At 38.7% G+C, this 20,427-nt stretch overlaps 1 protein-coding gene across 1 annotated transcript in view; it reads left to right on the forward strand.

Moving 5' to 3' along the window:
• Positions 1–4,388: 4,388 nt before the first annotated feature.
• Positions 4,389–20,427, forward strand: part of GUCY1B1 (guanylate cyclase 1 soluble subunit beta 1) — a 46,086-nt gene continuing 30,047 nt past the window's right edge. The window contains exons 1-2 of the mRNA XM_054165532.1: positions 4,389–4,463; positions 4,743–4,816. Coding sequence (XP_054021507.1) covers positions 4,461–4,463; positions 4,743–4,816 — 77 coding nt within the window. The 5' untranslated portion in view covers positions 4,389–4,460. The remainder of the gene's footprint in view (positions 4,464–4,742; positions 4,817–20,427) is intronic.

Here is a 20,427-nt window from a genome sequence, read left to right on the forward strand (position 1 = left end):
AGTCTTCAAGATCTGTGCCACAAGAGTCTTTAGAGACCTCTAAAAACATCACTGATAGTATAGCTGCTCACAACTTTACAGGAAGGAAAAAAAACAGATACAGGGCTTTTTTTTTTTTTTTTCCCCTAATTCCCCAGCCCTGTTTGCATGGCTTTACTGGCAGTCCTTTTCTGCAGTACAATGGGAGAGAGTAAGTCACTGTCTTACGTTACTCAGCATTGCTTTGATACTGAAGCACAAAGGCAGAAGACAATCAATGGTTCTGGAATGTCTACTGTATCCAGATGCAAAGGTTTAAATATATGTACTCTCCTGGGCACAAACAGTAGGATCTGAATGTTAAATATGCAGTTAGCTGGAGAGTCAGTCAAACAAATAAATGCTGAAAGAATCCAAAACAAAGTAAACCTTATAAAGTCATGTGTCTCATCTGCTTCAGCAGATTTTTGATGTTGACAGTAAAGTGAGCCAGTGGTTTCCCAGTATAAATGGAAAATAGCACATTGCTTTGCAGCCCCATTAAAAGGCCTCCTTTGAAGATCTGTTCTGAAATTGTTTCCCATCTTCTGAGCAGCATAAAGTTTCAAATACTTGTGCCATTTCACCAACAAATGGCACGTTTATCCTGAATGCAGAGCATGTAATGGGAAATAAACTAGAGGAGCAAATGCAGTAATGTCCAAGGATATTAAAAGGCAAATTAAGGGAACGACACACTTCCATCTTCAAATATTTTTTTCACCTCAAACAAAATCTGACATAGAAATACTGAGAGGACAAAAATGTTCCCAGGAGCTTTGAACATGCTCCCAGGAGTTTGGAAAAATTAAGAGAAGTCTTTCCACTGATTGCAGGTGTTAGGGGAGATTTGGATATATTATAGTTTGCTCTGCATTGCTATGATTACACTCTTAGAGGAGAATGCAACAGGGCCCACAGAGTTGCTAAAATCTGTGCATGTTATGGAATTGCAGAATAGCATTGACATACTGAGGGTTGTTTCAGTCATAGGTTGTGAGGACCAGTATTGGAAAATGGATGTAATATTATAGTGAAATAGTATATAGTGGTACAGTAGAGAAAATGAATCTTGCTGAAGTGAGCATATTTCTACACCTGAGAAGCAGTATTATGACAATTGCAAATGTCAGGTCTCAAACCATTATGATTTCAAAGGGATAACTAGAAAACACTCATATTTCAGTTTGATGCCAGTAAAATAATTCCATCTTCAGTAAGTGAAATCCAACAATACCACACAAGGCAGCATTTCTATTCAGGATTACATACAAACTGTAAGAGCAAAGTCCAAAGTAAAAAAACCCAGAACTTATTAAAATACTTTGTTCTTGTGTATGCTTGTGTATTAACAAAGCATACTGAAATGAATGTAGATGTTATTGGCCAGCTAGTGGACTTCCCAAAGTTATTGTCTCAGCAACTGCCTTTTCCTACAGCATAAAAGATACAGCATATGCTAACTTCCTGCTTTCATGGATCTCAACAAGAATTTCCAGGTGAGGTCTGCATCTTAAGTCAGGAAAACTAGGTTATGCCACAACTTTAAAAAGTACAACAGCTGTTTTCTCCTGTAATCACTGACTGCAGCTCTTGGCTTTCTAATGGTCAGCACAGGAAGCTCCTGAGAAATATTTTCATTGGGACACAAAGTGAAGAAGGTGCCATGTAGGATTTCAGTTATAGAAACACTTTCCAAGAAACTCCTTTCACACCAACAGTTGTGGATACTGTCACAGCTACCCTCCTATTCCTGAATACCAAAAAGCACCTGAACAGCAGATCTTGAGCTTTACCTAGTGCATGAGGGTCCCCAGATGGGAATGAGTTTGCCTGCTATAGTGGATAAGATGCAGACTTCATAGAAGTGCATCAGATGCAGTCCAAAAGGTTGTGTGATGTGCATAATGCATGTAATCTAACAGTCCTGACATTGTTAGGACTGCAGTATTATCATCTTAGTCCAATATATACTTTATCTTGTTGACTTAAAGACTTTCCTTCCACTGAAATAAAATCTTGCCTAAGACCTACCACATAGTCTTGATTGAGCAGGCAGCTGGAATGGAGGATGGTCCCTCTCAGCAAACTACATCTTTAATCTAGCATTTTCCAAACTTTGAAAAGGAGATCCCTACTTTAGAAAACTAAATCATTGTCTGCTTTAACTCTGCCTGTGTTGTTTTCAGTTCATATTTTACAAACCTCATATTGGATGCTAGAACTTCCCCTTGTATTACGATGCCATAACTGCAAGAACAACTTGCAAATGCAACCTACCAAGCCTGAAGCAAATCAGAAGAAAGGCAATGTCACAACTATCTGAAGCAATTTTGACCTTTGCAGGTACCAGCACTTTTGAAAAAGTGTCACTTAGGTACCCAAATTTGCCATGATAATCTACTCTCTGGAAATCATATCCAAAAAGAATCTCATGTAATCTTTCTATCATTTTCATGAACATGAGCGTTTACCCCATATACAGACTGGGCTAGTGGATTCCCTTGAAACTTAGGAAGAATTGAGATGTTAACGCTGATTCTCAATCCAGTCTTCTTGTTTCTTGCCTCAGACATGCTGTCAGGACTTTCTTGACATTTTTGTATATTTAAAACTATTTTATAGATGTAGGAAGACTGTACAACATTAAGAGGACAAGACTCACAGGTGTTGTCTTAGATCTTCCAGTAGTGTAGACTCACTACCACCAGTGGGCACACAAAGATTACAAAAGGTGTAACAACAGTTCCATTGTAGAAAATGTTTTCCCCTTTTCCCAAAACTCTCTTCTTAACAAACAGGAAAATCAGATGGCAAGATGATGTACTCAGCTCCCAGTTAATTGGTGGCAAGTGGACCACTTCTCAGCTATAGGGAAATATAGCCTTTTGCCAGGTTACAACAGCTTACATCAACTCTGTTGCCAGTTTCCTGGAGACTGAAGAGATTCTGAGAGATTTGCATCTCTTCAGTTTTTAGTTGGTTTTCTACACAGAAATCTTAAACCAGTAGTGGTTTTTCTTTTGTTTGGTTGGTTTTTTTTTTCCTATTACCCCTCCCCCCTATTCAAAATGTGCATCTTATTTTCATACTTCTAACATATTATATTGGGAATTTTGCTCTTGGTCATCCTTTAAAAAACCTAGAATAATTTTCCCCAGTAGATCTGGAATGTGTTAAATTGACTACAATTCTTTGCTATGCCTATGTATATAAAATAAAAGCAGGGTTTGCCTCTACTGTTCTTGGAATGCCTACTGAGATGACTTTGACAAATTTCCAATGACTATCCACCTATAAATTGTTTTCTCACTTACTAGAAGTTTTAACAGACCTTAACACAGATTCAAATGTTCACCATGTAATAGATGAGGTTTCAAAAGATTTTGTATGCCAGTTGTAACTTACATGGAAGTTCCAACACACATACTACATCTTTGATTTTAAAGAACAATTTTCATGAGGTACATGAACAGTTCCAATTTTAAACTTACTTTGCACCACCATACTATTAATCTATCTGGATTGATTACCATCTGTGGCTCTGCTTCATGTAGCAACAGTCTCAACAGTAGTAGCACATAAAACATTCATCCCATAATCCTTCTAGATAATATTACTATCTCTTGAATATATTTTTTTATTCTTTAAAATAAAACAAATCATTAGTAGTCTCCTTAGCATTTTTCATACACTGAGGCCAAGTCTTTAGATGGTACAAAGGGCTCTAAACTGAATGTTTTTTTCAAGTGCTGCTCTCCTTTTTTGTGGCATGTACTTGATAATGTATGATGCTATCTGTGTGCTATCTGAATTTGTTTTGGCATGTTGTCAGCAGTCCCCGACTCACCAACTACCGCCCTGCACACATCTACCCAAACCGCTAGGAACCCGCCAGGCTTTTCGTTCCATCTTCTGGCTCAGTCTCAGGCGAGTCCCATCGACTCTAGCTGGAGATAAGCACTTGGAAAATACTTTCTGATGCGAAGGAAACTGTAGGACAGACGTCCCAAGCGTTCCCTGCGGAGGCGAGAATGGGGGTGAATGAATGCGAGCGATGTAATAATTTCCTAGGCCTGCCCCTCTTTTTCTCTCCCCCACACGCGGCTTAGAGAGACAGCAAACACCGCTACTGCAGCACCTGAGAAGTAAGAGGCCAAGACGCAGACCCTTTCCGCTTCCACCGCAGCCAACTCCCCCTACTCCCGCCGCTCCCACGCATCCAGCCCCCGCCGCACCGCCGTGTTCCCTACCACTCGCAGTCCCGCCTCCACCTCTGATTGCACGACAGCACAGAAGCCGCGCCTGCCATTGGATACTAGAATAGCGGCCGCTCTCGCCATTGGCTATTGGCGGGTGCCACTCGGGGCGGTCGCGGCCGGGGAGGTGGTGAGGCTATTGGGACCGATCTTCTGCTCCGCGGCGGCGGCGGCGACGGCACCATGGTGAGCTCCACCGGGCCATCTTCTCTGCCTGGGAGACTGAGGCTGACGGAGGATGTCTGGTCTGGTCGGGCCGATGATGGGAGGGAAGGGGTTTGGGAACAGCGAACCGTGAGGGGAGCCGGGCCCAGCCCTTTGTGTTGCGGGGGAGATGGGGATGGTGGTGATGTTTGGGAGGTTGCTTCCTGCTGGGGTGACCGGCACAGGGATGGGGTGTGATGCTGCGGGCCGGTGGAAGGGGCTCTCTCAGTGCCTGACCGTGCCGCCGCCTCTGCTCCCCAGTACGGCTTCGTCAATCACGCCCTGGAGCTGCTCGTCATCCGCAACTACGGCCCCGCCGTCTGGGAGGACATCAAGTAAGTGCGTGTGCGTGCGTCTGCGTGTCCCTCCGCCCCGTCACGGGGGCCGGCCCCGGCCCGGGGGCTGGGGCCGCTGTCTGCCCGGCTGGTACCGGGCAGGGCGGGCATGGCGGGACGGGCGGCCAAGGCGCGTAGTTGCGGCGTTTGCCGCTCGCGGCTCTCCGGTACTGGCGGGTCTGTGTAAACCTCCGTGGTCTGGCAGCGGTGCCCAGGAGGTGGCTGTCATCCATTACAAGACCGGCACCGTTCTTAACGGGGTTCGTCCCGCATGGGGCCTTTCTTAACGCCGCCGCATAGAAGCCCTTCCTTGAGCCAGACCACCAGATGAACCGTCCAGCAGTTGCATCTTTTTGCTTTCCTGAAGGGTCTGGAATACATTTTTAAAGTAGTAAACTCTAAAACTGTGGCGAGATTTTGATAATACGCTCATATTGGGGTTAAAAGAAAGTCAGTGATGTAGAGAAATACACATAAGCATCATCTTTGCCTTTCTTCTCCTGAACCTTGATTTCTTATGTCCAGCCCTTTCTTGTTAGGCAGTTATTCATTTTTCCAAAGAGATGACTGTCTTCACTTCAAAGTTTTGATGAATGGTTGAGGTTGCACAAAAAGTTTGAAATGGGTAGTGCAAACAAAATTCTCTTTACCATAAATGTGGGAAAACCTGCAAACAATATTTTAAAAAATATATAAATGTTTACAAGGTTGTAAGCTTGCTTTGTAAGGCTTCAGGTAACTATGTAGTTAGAAGAATGGGTTTAATATATTCTCTTGATACCATATGCTTTAAGGGAGAAAGAGATCATCCAACTTTGAGAAAGTAGTCTTATTTCAACAGGATGTCTTACATACTTCTCTCTCCCATTTATTTTGGGACTATTTTAATATGTCAATAGCTGTTGTCCTAATATATTTAGTTAAAGGTCTGCTCTTGAGTATAAAAATTCTGTGACCGTGACGCTTTGTTTCATTAATCCATTCATTAAGAATGTGGCAGTCTTTAACAGTACTGTGAAATCCCAGAATCATATTAATGTTGGTTGGAAGGGACCTCTGAAGGTCAGCCAGGACTGGCATTGACATTAGGGCTCACCTATGACTTTTGTCAAGTTGGGTCCTTAAAATCACCAGAGATTGACAGTTCACAGTTCTGGTTCTGCAGACATTCACTGTTCCAGTGATCCTTGGCAGTTACTCTACGAATCATCTTTGCAAATGCAGTTCTGTGGATTACACAGATGACTGTTCAGTGCATGGCACACAGTTTTGTGCTGTAAGCTAAGTGAACTAGTTGTTTATTTTTCTTACATACCTTATCTAAACACGCTATTTTGAATTCTTATAGTTTGGTACTGGGTTTATATGACACATGTAAATGAAGAGACCAAATTAAAAAAAACCAGTGATTCATACATAATTTTCCATTAAAACTAGAATAAAAAACATTTGCAATATAATTGAGAATGTTCACTCTTGCCACCCACCCCTTACCAAGATGCCTTTGAGTGTTGTTTTCCACAATTGTCCAGATTACCTACTGAACAGAATTTGTATTTAATGTTAATCCATCTGAGAATACAGAGTTTCATCTTCTACTAGATCATGCTGCAGACTGTCAGATCCTGGCCATAATGCCTGATGCATAGTGCCTCTGAAGATTGTACAAATACCAGGCCTATGAGAAGTATTTCACATTTCACAGTAACATTAATTTTCCCTGGATAAATTTAATTAAAAGCGATTAACTATTTTGCTAAGGTCAGTTACAAAAATTCAAGAAGCTACTACATTCTGCTTCTGCTTTTCAGCTGAGAAACATTTCTGTATTGTAGTAGCCCAACAGATAGGTTCTGCTATTAACTTACAGAGGAGATGGCTTTCTGGAAGGAAACTGTACCATAACACTACCCAAACAGAAGAATGGAGTATGATCAGCAAGAAAGAGACAATGTACTTGCAACAGCTACCAGAGCTCCAACAGAGTATTTGTTCAGCTGGATTTATCTTAAAAAGTAGTGTATCCTAGAGTTTAGAAACAAGAGATCAAACTCCTGTATATATCACTGGAACACATTATAGTGATGCTGGTTTAGGAGATGGTACAAGGTCAGCTGATACCCACTAAATGCTTGTTGTTTTAGGCACTTACAGAAATGTTGTGGAAGAGGTTAGATATTTTAACTTAGGTAAGCAAATAAAGATTTCTTGTGAAGGCTTTGTAAGAACTATTAATCATTTAAAAAACAATGGGAAGATACAGACCAGAGTTGTGGCTGCTGAGTTGAATAAAGTGAATCACTGATGATTGGGTTGGAGTAGTAATTGTTGAAGTCAACAGTCTTTGGATGTTTAAAAAAAAGAAAAAGGATGAACTTTGCACTGTGCAACAACTTGAGCATTTCTGTGAAGCAAAAAGGCCTTTGGTTAGTTCAGTTCAAAATTTGGCATCTAAGCTTTTTTTTTTTCCAAATGTTGATCTGATCACATACTGCTACTTTGTTCTCCCCCAAGTCACTGCAGAAGCTGTGAATCAGCATTGCAGTGGTGGGTTGTGATTGCTGAGTGATTCTCAAATGCTTTTGGGTGAATTTATACTTGTTAGAAGTGAAAAGAAAATACAGAACTGAGTACACTGAAGAAAACAGCTTGTTCTTCGAAAAAGTGCATTCAGAAATGTTAAATACTGAATTGAAAGGGTATGTTCCATCAGAAGCAGGAAAACTCTTGACTTCTGTTGCTTCTTCAGGCAAAAGTTACATTGAACAAAGTTTTAAAATACAGAATTTAGGAGGGCAAATAGTTGATGCTTTTATGAGACTGGTGGTTGTTGCTATTTTTTGCTGTTGATTGAGTCACAGTGATGATTTCAAGTCTCCATTTCTGCAATTTAATTAATTTTTCAACATCCTTGTGAGACGACAGTCTAGATGAAAAAGACATGCAGAGTTTGGTTTTGACTGTCCCAGAGGAATTCTTGGGGTAGTTAGACTTCATGTATTTTCATCCACTCTTAACAGAGAGCATAGATAAATAACAGCCTTTTATTTTTTAGATATGTCAGGCAACCTTTGGAAAAATAATGGCACATACTCTGCAATTTTACTGAATTTGTTGGCTTAATGGCAATATGACTTGGTTTTGTTAAAGAACTAGAAATGAAGCGCTTAAAACTCAAAACAATTCAAAGCCATCTATTTGCGAATCAGCGTTCTTGATCCCAGATAGGTTGAATTCAAAACAAGAGAGCTAATATTGATTTATGGAGCCTTTATTAATATTTTTGACTACAAAGTATGTTTTGTTTTTTTTTTTTTCCCCTGTAGGTTTTCTCTGACTGCTCCTCATACAATTGAGAATTTGGGCATGGGGACAAGTTTGGGTTTTTTTTTGTGCTGAAGCCGTAGAAGCATTATTGAGATTTAGTGAAGCTGAATGAGAAAGGTTGGAATGAATGCCACTTGGGAAAGTCTGCCTGCAGTTTCTGAAGTCTGCAGTAGTAGATTTTTCTTAGCACAAAGTGAAGACAACTGAGCATAATCATTTATTTCACTTACTGCCAGTGGTAAGATGCATATACTCTTCTCATTGTAATTCATTTCTTCAGTCCTGGGAAGGAGACACTAAGGACCTGGTGTACATGGAGAAGTGCTTCTTTGATCAGAATTCCACTGGCTCTGCAAAGAGTTATTAGTAAATAAAATGTTACTTAGAGCTGGTAATTTTTGCTGAGAAGACACTTTTGATTTACCTCTTTCCTGCTTAACAGAAAACCTCTCTCAAATCCCTCATTTTGTCATTGTTGCATCCAGAAGGCTATTTCAGATTGTGTGGTTACAATTGAAATGGCTTGGAAAGATGGTTCTCAAGATTCTTTTGGCATTAGATATCTCCAATTCCTCTGCAGCCAACATAAACACTAGTTAACATAAACTAAAAATTGTCAGGCCTGACTGTTCTCACATACATGCAGTTGTGTGCATGTCTGATCGAGGCCAAATTCGTACTGCTGGGTGGTATGGTAGTGTTTGAATGTGATAGTAAATAGTGTGTGTGGAATTACTGCCTATGTATATACTCAAAACAAAACAGAGATTGCCCACATGAAAAAAAGGAAAAATAAATAAATCTAATGCTTGTGAAGCTCTTCTTTCTCTGGTATGTTTTTTGAGGCGGACATACTTAAACAGGTGTGTGGCACAGACTTTTAGCAAGGCTTCTATTATGATAAAATCTGAGCTCTTCTGTAAGAGATGTTGCATCTGTCTGCACTGAATAGCCAATACATGTGAAATTCTGGCCACTTCAGTCAACAACTCTAAATGTTTGGTTGTGTAAAAAGCATTAACAACAGCTGCAGGACAGTATGTGGGAGATAAACCAATGTTGCTATCAGGGAATATGTACAAAGTAATTTATCCTGTGTTTCCCAACCATATCCCTCTGTGATGTATTAAATGAATACAGGGTTTTCCCATGGGCTCCTAAGTCTAAATTTAGGCCAGGTTAGGTGCTCAAACTGTGACACTTTCAAATATATTGCCAAGAAGAGGAGTGAGAACTTGAATACCATATGAAGAAATGCATTTAAATTAGCATTTTTGTCACAGAAGTATGTGAAAGATCTGGATTTGGGAAATTAAATGGCACAACCAGCCAACTCTAGTCTTCATCTTCTTTCTGTTTCTGTGGTAGAATTCCACACAAAAACGTGTAGCTTGATGAACATGGAAAAACTAGAAAAAAAAGTTGAAAACTCCATGTCTGCAAAAAATAACTACCTACAGCTCCAACTACTTTTTAGTTTAGACCAGCAAATAATATCTATGTTGAAACTTGCAGGGTACCAAAGCAGGCATTTTGTGCCTTGGGTGCCGTGTATCCTTTGCTGGCAGCAGAAAGCAAGTAACAGTCTCATTTTCCTGATGCTCCACTCTTAATGTAGAACTAAAGCTTCATCTTGCCTTGCCTTTTTTTTGTTTTGTTTTGTTTTTTTTGTTAGGCTGGTTGTGCTGTCTGACCATCAACCTAAATGCCAAGAGCCCAGGTCTGAGGAGCCTGCTGGGTAGCATGAACCTCACATGGACCTGATGGTCTGGAATTGCATACAAAGTCAATCACTTGTCCTGTGAGGAAGGAAATTTTTGTTGTTCTATGCCAGACTTCACACATTATCACCTACCAAGGCTCCAGGCTACTTGACTCTTCAGAATTTGTTTCTGTAACTGCCTTGTTACAGTTAGAATGGTGAAACACTGAGAGCTGAGAAATTACCCTGGTGTAATGTAAATAGAAAGCTTCCCTCCTCAGTTTCAAGTTTTGTTCAGCTGAAGTGGTACAGTTTAGAGGAGTGAAATAAACACCAGTTTATCATTTGCCTTCAGAAGACTAAACAGACACAGGAACTTCTGCATCATATTGGTAAAGTGTAACATAGATCAGAGTTTAGTTTCTCAGTTTGGCATTTGCAGTAAAATCTAGGTGATTTAAGAAAACACTTATTGGCTACATTTTCAAAGGAATTCCTAGCATTATATCCATCAATGTTGCAAGTTGGCTGGTTGAGTCAGGGGAGCTAGGTGCTTGCATTCATCTATGCATTTAAAAACATCTTCCACTGACTTCACTGGGATTTCAATACTTAAGAATGCATTGACGGGATGTGATACTCTGATTCATTTTATCTGCAGTTGCATTCCAAAATAGTAAATAATGTACAATCAAAATGTATAATCAATGGTAAATCTACTCAATTCTGCCTTTAAGTACATATAATACAATTTTTTTTACAGAGGACAGAATTGGACTTTTTTCAAAATCACATTGTTCGCTGGGTATTTCATGTATAGCGAAACCTGTCCATTTTTATGCTTCTTACACAAAGCAAATAAAACCTCTTTTGTAGCTGTAGAATAAAGGCACTAATTCGACTTACCATGCCTGTATGCTGAGTTCCAAATGTTAGCTTGTCAAAGATGTTTTTTCATGGTTGATGATACAGCAAAAGACAATTGCATCTATTGACAGATCCTATCAAAATCAAGGGTTTGGCCTATTGTTACTGCTCAGTACAATGTTTACATGTATTAGTAATTCATGCTGCAGTATAGTTTGCCTTTCCAGAAACCTGGAAAAACACACAAAAACCTTAGTGAAAGACTCTTGTTGCAAGTTGCAACAGTGAGCTCTTAAAAGAGGTGGAATTCAGGTGACTTGTATGCCTGACACCAGTGATGTGTAAAATCCTTGAAAGCTGTGTTTTGAGCATAGAAAGTGCTGAATACCTTGAAAAAACAGGTCTACCTATCTCAAACTGGGAACCCCAAATTAATGAATGGTGTAATTGGCCTTGTTGGGATTGCTGATTAATGCTTCCACATGCAAATAGTTTAGGGATCAATTCCACAGTAAGCCTTGCTAGTAATAATTCTCTTTTCAGAGGTGGATATGAAAACTGTGCTGTAAATCAAGCCTGAGGTTATATATCAATGAATGGGATAGAATAAAATATGGAATAGTTGGGCGTTAACTGAATTTAGCCTCAGTACTGAAAGAACTGATAGCCTGCAGCAAAGGGAACAGGTTCTGTGGGCTGGTAGATTGTGTTACGCAGGTTCAGGGAGAGGCATAAAAATGTGGCTTGGAGCAAACTTCACTAATGAATGGTGATGATGAAGTTCGCTTGGAGCAAACTTTACTAATGAGTGCTATAAGTAGTACCTGAGTCCATTTTCCCCACTTCTACAGAGCAAAAAAAAGTTCATCAAATAACAACAAAAAAAGTTTTCATCAAATGCTTATGGGTCTTTATGAGACCCTAATTTTATTTCTTCCCAACCATTATGGAAAATATTTAAGTTTTCAGATGGCTGTAGCTTCTGTAGATAGGGCAACCCTTTAAAAAGCATGTAAAACAGTGCCATAGTCTGTGTCAATCTGTCTAGTGTTAAGTGTCACTTCTGCTGGGAGAAAAGATGGATGGGGAATCATCAGCTTAGAATGTAAAGTGTTCAGAGAAACTACATTTGTATGCATAGATACATATGCATGTACAGTTCTTCACTTGGAGGGTCATTCGTCATTGGAATGGGCTGCCCAGGGAGGTGGTGGAGTCACCGTCCCTGGAGGTGTTCAAGAGGGGATTGGACCTGGCACTTGGTGCCATGGTCTAGTCTTGAGGTCTGTGGTGACAGGTTGGACTCGATGATCTTTGAGGTCTATTCCAACCTTGGTGATACTGTGATTTATGGGGGTGTGTGCATATTATTTCAACATAACCACGTGTGGCTATAAAAGTGCAAACTAAACAGGAGATGAGAATCAAAAGATCTGTACAAGATCTGAAGTGTGGCATTTCAGTTAGTTACCATGTGTAGCTGAAGTGAGTAAAAAGCCTTCTGATTATTTGTGGTATTTTTCAACAAGGGCTGATTTGCAAGAGAACCTTGGTGTCAGACTCCTTTTAAACATGTAAGTGTAGCTTTGGCTGTGTCTAGGACTTAATTATTTTAAATTTGTTAATGCTTTTGGAACGGTCCCATTAAATTGCTGTCTTTCTTACTTCTTTTTATGTACTTCTCAGGAAGTGTAGAAAAAGTCCACATGTGTAACAAATGGCTTACGGATTTTAACATACAGACATGTATAGCAGTGGTGGTACTCAGTCCCATGGGAATAATCTCTCCTGCTTTGTTGAACTGCTATGAACTTATTCAGTATTATACTTTCCCAGCCCACACCAAATGTTGTATGAAGAATGCTTGCTTTACATTCACCTGAAGTTACTGATTCTTTCATGCTCTTAAAATATTGTACACATACTGTCTTAATTATCTTAATTGTTTTCTCAATACTGGTGAAAAAATAGACTATTCACTGGAGTTTTACATTGACAATCCATACTTATTTTGGTAATTTGTGACTCAGTTATAATTAATTGCAGTGGTCTGTGATAAAAACATGAAAATGAATTTTTCACTGCCTCCTTGGAACCATGTGGGTTTACCCAGTGCTGAAGTTGGGGATGTTCTGTTCAATCAATCTTTTAACAATTTTGAAACAAAAACCACCAATTTTGAAACAAAAAACACAATACAAATTGCTTACAAATACATGCTAAAAGCCAGTTGGAGGTGAAAGAACTTTTTTTCTCAGTGTTTATGCAGAAATGGCATTAAGAACATTTGTGTTCTGAGTCCTTACTTCATACTATTCCAAAGTTCTAAAGAGTATTTTTACTTTTTTTTTTTTTTTTTTTTTAAATAGAATAGAATAGAATAGGGATAGAATAGAATAGAATAGAATAGAATAGAATAGAATAGAATAGAATAGAATAGAACAGAACAGAATTAACCAGGTTGGAAAAAACCTGTAAAACTTTTGCTGAATAGATGAGGTCTAGATCTGGAGGTTAATATTCACAAGATTTGTTAAGGTCATAGCTCACTTTTTGCTTCTTCAGTGCCTCACAGCGGAAGGAGCTGGTTGGAGGTCGGGAGTTTAAACTGTGCAGATGCCAAAGTCTTTAATTTGTATGGGAAAGACTTGGCTGAAAGGAAATACTGGCGTGTTGTGAAACATGGTGTGAATGTTCTTGCAGAGTCTCTCAGGTACTTTGCAGTTTTCCCAGAACTAGAAGACCTGTCAGGACACCAGGTGTTAGAAGCACATCTGTCACTCTCATAAATGAAATGCTTTGTAAATATCACTGCTTTTAGACCACTTATATAAAAGGAAGCAAAATAATACTGGGTTTATATATTTTTTAAAAAAATAATGTTTTTAGTATTTGGAGTAGCAGCAAATAACTGTTAACTGTATCTTCTAGGATTATCTTGTTTTGAAAACCTACATTAAACACTCTCATATCCAGTCCTGTGAAACTGGGAAATGGTTCAGAACTCTGAAGTCTATAAATACACATATTTACTTTACCCAGAACGTCATTTTCCTGGACAGGTGCCCATTTTTATTTAATCTTGTAACTTAATATAATTTGTGTTTTTCCCAGCTGGGTGTTTTAAAATATCTCTGGACCATCCACAAAATGTACAAGTCTATTTTAATTTTTTTTTTTCCTTTTGGGAGGAGTGAGAAGAGTGGTTTAATATTTTTAATATTTTTTTTATTGGAAAACATGCACGGACTCCCTTGTTGGTAAGGCAGGAATCACTTATTGGTACAGAGCAAGCAGCTTATATAGGAAAAATCGAGCAGGGTAAGCAATTCCCTGACATTCTTGCACCCCTGCTGCTAATTGAGTTTTCTTCTTTGATATGCAGCTGTCCATTGTTATCTTCATCCCATATCAGGTTGATCTTCTCCAGCATGGAGGGAAGTGTCCTCCTGTCTCGCACTTCAGGTTGTTTACCACAGTCAGCTCTTCTTTATCATCAAGCCATCCTTCCAGTATCAGTGGCCTGTTGTTCTTTCTTGTCCTGAAACCTTCCATAGATACTTCCTGCTTTCCTACAATTTTTAGCAAAGCATCTTTGTGAAATGCATGAAAAAAAAGACGAGAAGCATTTTGAAAGCACACACCATCTGCACAGTAATATAATAAGCAATGAGCTAACCATTTTAATGTAAGAGAGATGCAAAGATGATGATGTCTGGTTTCATTCACATGATCTTCAGTTCTGACACATATAATTGTGTTTCACAGTGTTACTTTTGGAACAGGATTAGACTTGACATGCTCCTATCAGTTCAGAACCACGCTGGGTTTCTGAGTGCGATTGTGTTATTCTGCCATTAAGATTGTTTTGACTGGTCTCTTCAGTTTTTGGAGCAGTTTTTCCATCCTCAGTACACCAAGAATAGTCAAGCACAATGGTGGCAAAGTCCCAACAGAAACAATACCTATCATGGAAGAAGTTCTAGAGGTGGTTTTGGAGCTAGCTTTTGTTGTGGTGTGTTCAAAATGACACACCCAGGGCATGCACTTCAGACTGGAGTTTTGATAGGAAGAGATCCAGTTGTGTGTTTGGGATACTAGATGATCTGTTAAAGTGACACCAACAATTTATACATTACAATGTTGTATCACAGGGCAGGCTGTGCATTGTCAGGATACAAAGTAATTGTACCATCTTTTTTTATTTCTTTGTATCCATTACAATTCTTTTCAACCTTTACTACATGCAAAGTTCTGTAATGGAAAGGGTTCTTTTCCTGTAAGGTTTTGTATTTGGGTTTTTTGTTTGTTTGTATTTTGTTGTTGCTACTGTTGGGTTTTTTGTTTGGTTGGTTGGTTTTGCTTGTTTGTTTGAATTCCAGCGTTATGACTGACTAAGGAGACAGGACAGAAAGTGCTGCTGCACAGGAGTGAAAAAGTTGACAGCAGCAACTTTCTTTGTTACATTTATTTTCCAAATGTCCTTTAAATGTTACAATCTGACTGAAAAACAACCTTCAAATCCACTTTGTGCAGAATGGGGTATATAAGTAGGAACAACCTGATGTGGCTTCTTGTCCAACTGTGATTATCTGTAAAATCTCTAAAGATGACAAAATAATCCCAACTACACCCAACCAGGAAAAATCTTTCCTTTACATGAAATAAAAATATGTTCAACCTATGGTTTAAAAAATCTGCAAGTTCTCATTTGAAGAATATTTTTTATTGGAATGTTTGCCCACACTTAACATTTCATCCATCCCTGTGAATTATTAACATTGCCTTTGAGCATTAGTAACCTGCTTTCAGATACTAAACTTGTTTCACGATGGGAAAGATTTTGAAAGGGCCCATTGTACACGTTTAGTATCTATCACCCGTAACACCGTTCTGTGCTGCCAGACCAACACTTTGGGGGGTGTTAGCATGACTGATAGAGGCACCTTTAAGATTTGACCCTGCTTTGATATACTCAATAGGAATGTTTCCAGTGATTTCAAGGTTAAACCTGTGTGTGAAAAATGACCTCTATATAGTTGTGTTATCTTCCATGTTGCAATGGTTGAGATTCTTTTTTTCCTCCCAAGTAAACTTCCTCACATTAACCTGGATAATATAAACATTCTGGAAGAAAACAAGGGCATTTTAGAAAAGTCTGGGCTGAAATCTTTGTTTCCCACAATTGAAATAGCTGTGTGCAATCATTCAAAATTAGACTAGAGTAAAATAAAGGGCTGCCAGACTGTAGCAGTTAGAACAGGCATAATATGGGATGTAAGTTTTGAACCATGACATACCACATCCCATGTGTTGAGAACAGGAGTTAGTTTGGGTAAGAGCATTTAAATCCCAGATTTATAAAAAGTTTTGAATGTGAAGTTACTGGGGAGCCTAGCACACCCTTTTGTCTCTAGAAATGCAAATGAGACATTGATTGTAAATTTTATTCTATTTGACTTAGAAGTTATTTTGAAAGAAAGGCTGTGTAAAAGTTGAAAGTTCGCTACTGTAGTGCTGCTACTTCACTGAAGAATTAACCAGGCCTTGGGGATTTGCCAGAGCTTGTTTCTTTTGGCTCATTTCCAGTCAAGCCCTTAAGAAAGCAACCAACATGTTGTTTCTGTTAATGCCTTTGTGATCAAACACCATGGTCTGCAGAAAAGCTAATTTACTCTCATAATATTATCTGGTCAAAAACTTCAAATAAAGATTTCAGCTAAACATTTAAAGGGAAATACCACAGCTTTTCATAAAGATGTGGATTATGAAGTTTTCAATGCAATATGGTCAACCAAATGTAAATTCTTTGCAGCTAAGGATGCCACATTATGTTACAGTTCTAATTCCAGCTCATGAATCATCTGTCAGCCAGGCCGTATTCAGGTTTGTAACCATACCTTGTTCCACACAGGCAGGTTTGCATACCTACATGCTATCAGATACTATGGAGTTAAACCCAGCTATGGATGGATGGATGGTGAGCCACAGCAGCTCCACAAAGCTGACAAGCCTCAATTTTAGTATTAGTTAAAACAGTTTTCTCAACACTATTGTATATTTCTTCATATTGCTCATTGTAGAACCACTTCATTAGTGTAAATGCAGGCAGAGGCCAGGTAATTAGGTCAGAAAAGTGCAGCCATGAGGAGACAAATTAGGGATTGCCCATTCACCTGAATGAACATTTCAATACCTTTATCTTGTTTCCTAGGCTGCTGGTCACGTTATGGCCAGCCTCACTGGTGCTGATATCTGTGATAGCTCTCTGAAACAAGTTTATTAGGGAACCTGTGGTTTTGTAGACCTGCTGAAGGACAAGTGCCTTTGTAAAAATAGGAGTGTTTTCACATTGCATTGGCCGTTTTGGATAAATTTACAGCAGCATTTCCCTATCACATGCAGTCTTAAGGCTAATCAAATATTTCAGAGAGGAAGACTTAGAGAAGTTCTTACAGCTGTCAAATTACTGAGAGAGACAGAAAGGTTTCAGATGATGTAGCATTTGTTACTAGGTGATGAAGCAGGCAGGGAAATCCATCCAACGGAAAAATAACCCAGAAAGAAAAATACGTACCTGAATTATATTTCAGGTCAGCATCTAGGTAAATCAATTGGACTTAAAGGCATTTTATCTTTTGACATAGGTTTAGATCAGATATTGTGGGATTTACCCTATTCGTAGAAGCAATGAGATTTTTGCAATCATAGTTTTGAGGGAGAAGTGTGATCCCCTAAAGGAATAAGTATTTAATTTGACAGATTTTCTAGGAAAAAAAAAGAATATTCCCAAATGAGATTAGCTTCTATTGGATTACAGGTCTTTTGTAAACAAAGTAGTTTTCTGTCTTGTAAAAATAAAACTAAACTAGAAGGCAGGACAAACACTATGTCCTTTTCCTGTACCACTGCAATGCTTAGCAAGACTGCTGATACTGAGGGAGGGTGAAGCCTTAGAGCTGTGAGTTTCACCCCAGAAAATTACAATCAAGGAATGCTGACATGATTACTAATTGAGCTATCAATAAAATTATTTTAATGGGAAATACATCGTTAATGAAACAGAGGAGCTGGCCACTGTATGATCCAAAGGATCTCGAGAAAACTGGAGAAAAACAAAATAGCTAAAACAATCTAAATAGAATAGATACTGAAAAAAACAGTAAAAGTGGTGGCTCAGAGCAACTGTAGGCATTGAAAATAAAGACAAATAGAAAAGAAGCTTGGCACAGAGAAGGAAACAGGAAAAGTCCCAGTCAATGTAATTGGAAAGAAATGTAAGAAGCTTTGAAAGAGATACCAACATCATCAAACTGGGTCAGTTTTTAATAGGAAAATTCTCACACAGAAAAACTGCGTCTGCTGGGTTGTGCAAGTATGCAGTATTTCTGAGGATGTTCATTGCTTTTCCAGATGTGTATTATCCCTTGTGGTTTGGCTGAGATCAGAGACTAAATGAAAGCACAGCATGTATCAGAAATGTGGGAAAGTTTGTCCACCCATTGCAAACTTCTCTCCGAGTTGTATCTGACTTCCAGTTATGCATCATGTTATGAGAATCAAATAATTAAGATGGCTCTCTTCTCTCATTAATTTTGGTTCAGTCCTGAGAAAATGTGAACTCTACCTTCTTGTGTCTGAAAGACCTCTTGTGCTTCAAGACAATGTTTCCCACTAAAAATTCCAGCTCTCCTCCTACTTAGGAAAAGAAGGAATATGTGGGATGAGAGCAGTTTACAGGAATCAGTGAGACTTGGTATCCTGCAGACTTATCTGAAGTTTTCAGAGAATAGCTGGGGAAGAGGACTAGAAGTACTATTTTGGAGAATGAAAGGATTGTGGAATATGAAAAATAAACACCCCCATTAAGTTTATTAAAGTTTTTCTTGCCATAGAATAATAAATAATACTCCTTTTTGTAGAATGATGTATGATGTTTAGTCTCACCTCCCCTATAGCTTTGTCAGATTGCTTTAGGAAAACTGCTTAGCTTGTTTTTATCTCATTATGTCTATTTACAGAGTATAAAAATGTATATTTCATACAGCAGTATCTACATTTCACCCATACCTGGGGCTAAACTATAGCAGTTCTATCACCTGATAACCCTTCCCCAGGTAAGAATGGGGATAGGGATAAGGAAAGATGACTTATAGGCAGAAATGAGAACAGATTTAATCAAACAACCTAATATTAATGCGAACGCTGATATAAACAAAGTTGTACTCAGCCTATTAAATGTACAGCAGTCGCAACAAATGGAAAGAAATCCTCAGGAGCAGAAAGATGAGCAAGCCCCTATAAGCAGAACAACCATGGAGAGGAGGAAGAGGATGGGAGTGCTCCATCTTCAGCAAATTTTGCCCTTTATACTGTGTGACATTTATGCGTGGGGATACACCTCAGAGCTAGCTCAGGCCCTGTTTGATTCAGAACTGCTAAAGGCCTGCAGACCATGGCTGGTCTGCGATTCTACCTCAGTGAAACCAGGGTGAGCAGTTACAAGACTTCATAAATTAATTAAAATAAGTATGTATATATATTTGAAATGTAAAGCAGTGTAGTGTAATTTTTGCTTTGTAGTAAGAATGCAATGAGCAGGGTAGAGGAAGATGAAGAGGAAAAAAATAATGAGTTCCAGACTTCAATTAGAAAGTGAACAGATTGTCAAAGACTAATGATTACTAATTGGAGGGTTGAATGATCAGTAACTTCATTTATGTCAATAGAATACCACCATATCATATTGGAATTAGGCTTTATCAGCAGTACCATTTGCCATCTTATAGTTTTAAGATTAACATGAGTTTGTAATTCTCAAACCTCTCTGATTTTAGTAAAGCAGAAGTTGTTTATTTGTCTGGATAATTCCACTGCAACTGTAAATACTTGAATTCTTGTGTAGGCATTATTATGTTGGATTATTTCATTTAAAAATAAATTATGCCTGCTCTAGAAAATTAAGTTTCAGTCAAAGACTTTTGATTTGATTGATGGTTGATCATGTTATGATGGTAGAGACAAAAGATTTTGGTGTAAAAGGGGATGTAGAATTTTACATAGTAGATTTAGAATCTACTGTTTATAGGTTTATAATTTCTCTGATGACTATTATAAATTTAGAGCCATTGGAAATATGTTTGAGTCTTATATTAAGGAGCATTTCTGCCCTGCTCTGGTAAAAACCCTTCATTACCATGGTACTAGTAAATAATTTTTCCTCATAGTTCTTTGCTATTTGTACATTAGAAAAATAATTACTCCTGTCTTGAGTTGGTGAATGTCTCAATTTGCATGGCATGCAAATTTTGTAAAAGCCAGACCTCGCTGTCTGCATTTTTGTGTGTGTCCTAACTCTAAGGCTTTTTCTGAGGAACAATTCCTTGTATTAATTTTTATTTTTGTGTGTGTGAGTGACATAAAGTGTGATTCACAGAATCACAGAATTATTGAGGCTGGAGTCACAGAATTATTGAGGCTGGAACAGACCTGAGATCATCAAGTCCAGCCTATGACCTAACACCATCACACCAACTAGACCATATCACTCATGTTAGTCATTCTCTTCTAGGCTTTCGTAACTCTTTGCCTTTATCTTTTTGAAGTGTTCTGCAGCATAGAGCTGCATTTAGAGAAAAAGCTATATTTTCAGTGAGGTAGATGTGACCCTCTGTCTGCTACTATAGATATCATTATCATATTAGTTGTACTGTGC

This window comes from Dryobates pubescens, chromosome 1 (assembly GCF_014839835.1).
Source record: "Dryobates pubescens isolate bDryPub1 chromosome 1, bDryPub1.pri, whole genome shotgun sequence".
Classification (NCBI taxonomy): domain Eukaryota; kingdom Metazoa; phylum Chordata; class Aves; order Piciformes; family Picidae; genus Dryobates; species Dryobates pubescens.